The 6000-nt window shown below is 39.5% G+C and overlaps 1 protein-coding gene across 8 annotated transcripts in view; it reads right to left on the bottom strand.

The window, feature by feature from the left end:
* The window catches only part of LIN54 (lin-54 DREAM MuvB core complex component), a 74498-nt gene that overhangs the window by 41773 nt on the left and 26725 nt on the right, over positions 1-6000 (bottom strand). For 6 of the 8 annotated variants that reach the window (XM_086704700.1, XM_086704705.1, XM_086704701.1 and 3 more), the window contains exon 4: positions 5808-5950. The exons of 1 other annotated variant lie outside the window; for it this stretch is intronic. In XM_086704700.1, the coding sequence (XP_086560826.1) occupies positions 5808-5950 (143 nt within the window). The remainder of the gene's footprint in view (positions 1-5807; positions 5951-6000) is intronic. One more of the 8 variants, XM_086704707.1, reaches the window with a different exon arrangement.

Below are 6000 nucleotides of genomic sequence, written 5' to 3'. Positions count from 1 at the left end.
GTCACTGCCTATATTCAGCTTCCTAAAGGACATTTTACTTTAGATATCAATGAGTACTTCAATGACAAACATCTGCAAGAACTAAACAACATCTCTTTGCCCAAACCAATTATTCTCTCTATATTTCCTTTCTAGTTTAAGAGGATAATGGAATTTTTTCTATTATCTCAAAATTTGGGTGAAGTGAGGTCAAGGCTAAGAACTACAAATGATAAATCCTCACACTCTAAAAAGGAAGACAAAGGCATCCATGGCAGACTTACTGAGAGATAGTATCACTATCATCCATCTCCTGCCTGTTGAAAATGAAACCAAACAGACTTCAAGCTGTATTATAAAGCTGTAATCAAGACAGTATGGTACCAGCACAAGAAGAGACACTCAGATCAATGGAACAGAACAGAGAACCCAGAAATGGACCCACAAACGTATGGCCAACTAATCCTTGACAGAGCAGGAAAGAATATCCAATGGAATAAAGACTGTCTCTTCAAATGGTGCTGGGAAAGCTGGACCTTTCAGCTGGACCAGCTATGGGAAAGCTGCATAGCGACATGCAGAAAAATGAACCTGGACCTCTTTCTTACACCATACACAAAAATAAACTCAAAATGGATGAAAGACCTAAATGTAAGGCAGGAAGCCATCAAAATCCTCTAGGAGAAAGCAAGCAAATACCTCTTTGACCTTGGCCTCAGCTACTTCTTACTCAACACATCTCCAGAGGCAAGGGAAACAAAAGCAAAAATGAACCACTGGGACCTCATCAAAACAAAAAGCTTCTGCACAGTGAAGGAAATAATCAGCAAAACTAAAAGGCAACCGACAGAATGGGAGAAGTTATTTGCAAATGACATATCAGATAAAGGGTTAGTATCCAAAATCTACAAAGAACTTACCACACTCAACACCCAAAAAACAATCCAGTGAAGAAATGGGCCAAAGACATGAACAGACACTTCTCCAAAGCAGACATCCAGATGGCCAACCGACACATGAAAAAATGCTCAACATTACTCATCATCAGAGAAATACAAATCAGGGGCACCTGGGTGGCTCAGTCGGTTAAGTGTCCAACTTCGGCTTAGGTCATGATCTCAGGGTCTGGGAGTTCAAGCCCCGCGTCAGGCTCTGTGCTGACAGCTCGAAGCCTGAAGCCTGTTTCAGATTCTGTGTCTCCCTCTCTCTCTCTGACCCTTCCCCATTCATGATCTGTCTCTGTCTCAAAAATAAATAAATGTTAAAAAAAAAAAAAAGAAATACAAATCAAAACCACAATGAGATACCACTTTACACCTGTCAGAATGGCTAACATTAACAACTCAGGCAACAACAGATGTTGGCGAGGATGCAGAGAAAGAGGATCTCTTTTGCACTGCTGGCGGGAATGCAGCCACTCTGGAAAACAGTATGGAGGTTCCTCACAAAACTAAAAAATAGAACTACCCTACAAGCTAGCAACTGCACTAGTAGGTATCCAAGGGATACAGGTATGCTGTTTCAAAGGGGCACATGCACCCCAATGTTTATAGCAGCACTATCAACAATAGCTGAAGTATGGAAAGAACCCAAATGTCCATCGATGGATGAATGGATAAAAAAGATGCGGTATATATATATATATATACAATGGACTACTACTCGGCAATCAAAAAGAATAAAATCTTGCCGTTTGCAACTACATGGATGGAACTGGAGGGTATTATGCTAAGTGAAATTAGTCAGCGAAAGACAAATATCATATGACTTCGCTTATATCAGAACTTTAAGATACAAAACATGAACAGAAGGGAAGGGATGCAAAAATAATATAAAAACAGGGAGGGAGACAAAACAGAAGAGACTCTTAAATATGGAGAACAAAGAGAGGGTTACTGTGGGGGGGGGTGGGCTAAATGGGTAAGGGGCATTAAGGAATCTACTCTTGAAATCACTGTTGCACCTATACGCTAACTAACTTGGATGTAAATTTAAAAACAAATAAATAAATGAAATTGAAAAAACAAAAAGAAAAGAAGAGGAAATGAAACCAAACAGATTAGAAATAGAAGTAGGGGCACCTGGGTGGCTCAGATGGTTAAGCATCCGACTTCAACTCAGGCCATTATCTCACAGTTCATAAGTTCAAGCCCTGTGTCAAGCTCTGTGCTGACACTTGGAGCCTAGAGCCTGCTTCAAATTCTGTGTCTCCCTCTCTCTCTCTGCCCCTCAACCGTCTGCACTCAGTCTCTCTCTCTCAAAAATTAAAAAAAAAAAAAAAAGTGAATTTACAAATGTAGAGAAGACTATACCTCCATAAGAACAAAGGCAGGGGTTCTCCAAGAAAACCTCTGGGATGGACTAAGTAATAACTAGAAGAAGGAAAAACCTGACATCTCAATTTTGGCTAGCAACACACTATAATAAACTTTTTGGTAGTGATAAGAATGCTTATCTTGGTCTAGCCACCAGAAATGGATGCAGGAAGAGATTTCTTGGGAGAACCTGACACATACCTGCAGGAGTTTAGGACATATGTGAACACAGAAACTGGTCCCAGCCTAGAGAATTCTGAATGCAAGAGGCTAGATGGAACTGTCAAAATTGTAGAGCAAGGAAAAGGAGGACAGTAGTTAGTCAAGCTGTACTTCTACCAGTGGGTTCTTCAATAGGTTCCCCATTAGCCAAACAGATGCTGCAGAAGGGCTAAAGCATCTTAATGGGCCAAAGACACGTGCCTCTGCTACACTGTGCTACACGTGCCTGGTACACTGCAGTACCAGGTCGTAGGGCAGACTACAGGAGGTAAGAGACAGCCAGGAGAAAACTGCCAAAGATAGCCTGAGTGTGTACCACACTCTCAACAAAGAAGTGGGCAATGGGGACATATCCATGGGGATCTTCAAAACTTTCCTAAATGCACAACTGTAAATGTCCACACTTGGACACCTGCTACACTGGCAGCTACATTACAACAGTCCTGGTCACAGAAGTCTTTGTCCTTTCTCTTCTAATCTTCCTTCCAATCAGAAGCCAAAAGCAAAAACGGCGAGGAGGTAGAAAAGTGAAGGAAACAGAGCACACTCCCTTTCTTGACTATATGGTCCCTGAGTCATGATTGGGTCTGAGTTCAGGGGGAGAAGCTTTCAAACTAGATTTAAGTCTTTGACTAGACTTTTCATACTTGTGAATTTAATCACCAAAATAAGGCTTGTTCTTATAGTTAAAAATAACCTCTTGTCAAGATGTAGGGAAGGAAGATCCAAGATGGCATAGCTAAAGTCAAGGATGAGAGAAAAATAAAGCTAGTTCCTATCTGTATGCAAATCAGATATAGCCCATATACCAGACTTACCAGTCCACAGTGCCACCATCTACTCTGTTAATCAAGTCAGGAACCTAGGAGTCATCCTAGATTCTCCCCCTCCCTAAGACCCTGACATCCAATATTATGTCTTAAACCTCTTTTAACACATCTCTTCTTCCCAAGCCCCTTAGCTACTAGTCTAGCTCAAACCTAAAATACTGGAATAATCTAACTTAGTGATTTTCTACCCTGGCCCATACTTATGAATCTTAAAATATTAAAACTAAATTCAAACTAATACCTCGGCTCCATTTATGGGGATCCTCATTTATGGAGTCAGGTAGGACCCAGCCATAAGTTTTTTCAAGGGGTCTCCAGGGTGTTTCAAAAGTTCATACATGGTTGAGAATCACTAACCTAATTGGTCTCTCTTCCAGACTGTCTTTCATAATGCCACAAGAATCATCTTTTTAAAAATGCAAATCTTAGAGCATCTGGCTGGTTCAGTTGGTTCAGTGTCTGACTCTTGATCATCTCAATCACAGGATTGAGCCCTGAGTCAGGCTCTGTGCTAAGCATGGAGCCTGCTTGAGATTCTTTCTCTTTCTCTTTCTCTCCCTCTGCCCCTCTCCCTCACTTGTGTGCTGCTCTCTCTCTCCCTCTCTAAAAAAATTTAAAAAAAAAACCATGCAAATCTCATATTAACCTTGAGTAGTGGTTTTCAATCTAGGGTACCCATTAGAATCACTTAGAGAGCTTTTAAAAATCCTGATACCAGGGGCGCCTGGGTGGCGCAGTCGGTTAAGCGTCCGACTTCAGCCAGGTCGCGATCTCGCGGTCTGTGAGTTCGAGCCCCGCGTCGGGCTCTGGGCTGATGGCTCAGAGCCTGGAGCCTGTTTCCGATTCTGTGTCTCCCTCTCTGCCCCTCCCCCGTTCATGCTCTGTCTCTCTCTGTCCCAAAAATAAATAAAAAACGTTTGAAAAAAAAAAAATTAAAAAAAAAAAAAAAATCCTGATACCAGGCCAAACTCTAGACCAATTAAAACAGTCTCTAGGAATACAAACCAGGTATTCCCAGGTGATCCCAATATACAGACAAGGAAACCACTGCTCTAGAAGCAATGGGAAGCCACAGAAAGTCTTTTAGAACAATAAAATGCAAACTCCCCTGCAGATAATAAAACCTTCTCTCTAACCTTCATACCCTCACGACTCACACTACCAGAGCAATATAGTTCCCTCAAAGGGCCACACTTTTCCCCTTTTGTGTAAAGTATTACCTCAATCGAGAAATTACCTCAAAGCAAGTATTACCTCCACTGCTCACCCACAGCTAAGACCCAAACCACCTTTAAGGTTAAGATCTTTCAAGAACAGCCTTTGTATACAGTGTCCCCAACACACAGCTGAGCTCATCAACCCACCTGTAACTGTCTTGATTCTGTAGGGCAATTCTTAATGTTTACGTCTAACTTCCCTGTTGAACTGCTTGAAGTGAAAAACGTGTCTTATTCATGCTTTTATCCCCAGTGCCTATCACTAGGCATAGCACATAGTAAGCACTCAAATATCTACTGCATTCATTCCATTTAAGTAAATAATTATTTTCTATTATCATGCAGGTAGAATCCCATTATTAATAAAGTGAAAGAGACATCATATTTATATATTATATTCAAGTCTCATTATAACAGAAACCAACAGCTATACTTCTAAAAAATGTGAAACAAATATTTAATGTTTGTTCTATTTATGAATAGTAGTAAATAATGAAAAAGGCCATAAAAAGGGCAGTAAGTTTCCAGAATCACAAAGGTGACATCTCACAGAATAATGATGGTTAGCTTTACACCTGAAATGTCCTTAAAATATACCTTTTCAAAATGTTATGCTGGTATAATGACATCTGCGTGTTTTAGGAAGTGAACTAAGAGTAAAATGACAAGTACTTAGCTACCTTAAAATAAAAACAGATCATGAAAAGCTTTCAAATGCTTTGAATGAACTATACTTAAATCTAAAAACTCTGAGAATCTGGTGACCAGCATTTGATGGCAATTTCTAGTACTCTGGGTAATCTGTTACCCAGCAAAAACTCAGGTCTCCACAAAACCCAGGACAGTTTAAGCAGAAAACAGAGTATTTTATCAAAATAACAATAAAGTTACATTCAACATTTTATATTCATATAGTCACTACATATGTGACTTCCCAAAGATAATAATTTTGCACAAATATTAACTTGAGAACTATACACATTATGTACCTCATTCAAAAGATTTTTGTTGTACCCGCATTGATATGGGCCATGGAAATTATCTTAGCATGCAAAAAGATTACTAAGTTACTATGTGTTTAGAATAAGTTCTTTTTTCTTGATTACTAAATTAATCTAGTATTCGATGAAAGCCTATTACTTGTTTGGGAATATGTTAAAATTGAAGTATCTAAAGTGACTAGTAAGAACATAAAGGCATTAACCACAACACTTGAGCATTTGTGGCTAATTTTTTTTTTTTACCTTATTTGGCGATTTCAAAGGTGAGATGGCTATTTTATTTGGTGTCTGTGTTGTAGAATTTAAAGTTGATCCAATAACACCACTTTCAGATATTGTTATGGTCTTTGATGGAGTCCCGGGAGTAGACTGTGAAAGAACCCTACCTGCAAATGAGAGGCAGCACATCAGTTTGACTTTTTTCAATAATGATATA

This window comes from Puma concolor, chromosome B1 (genome assembly GCF_028749965.1).
Source record: "Puma concolor isolate L17-30 chromosome B1, mPumCon1.1.hap2, whole genome shotgun sequence".
NCBI lineage: Eukaryota > Metazoa > Chordata > Mammalia > Carnivora > Felidae > Puma > Puma concolor.
The sequence above is the reverse complement of the archived record's forward strand: the minus strand, read 5'-3'. Positions and strand labels throughout refer to the sequence as shown.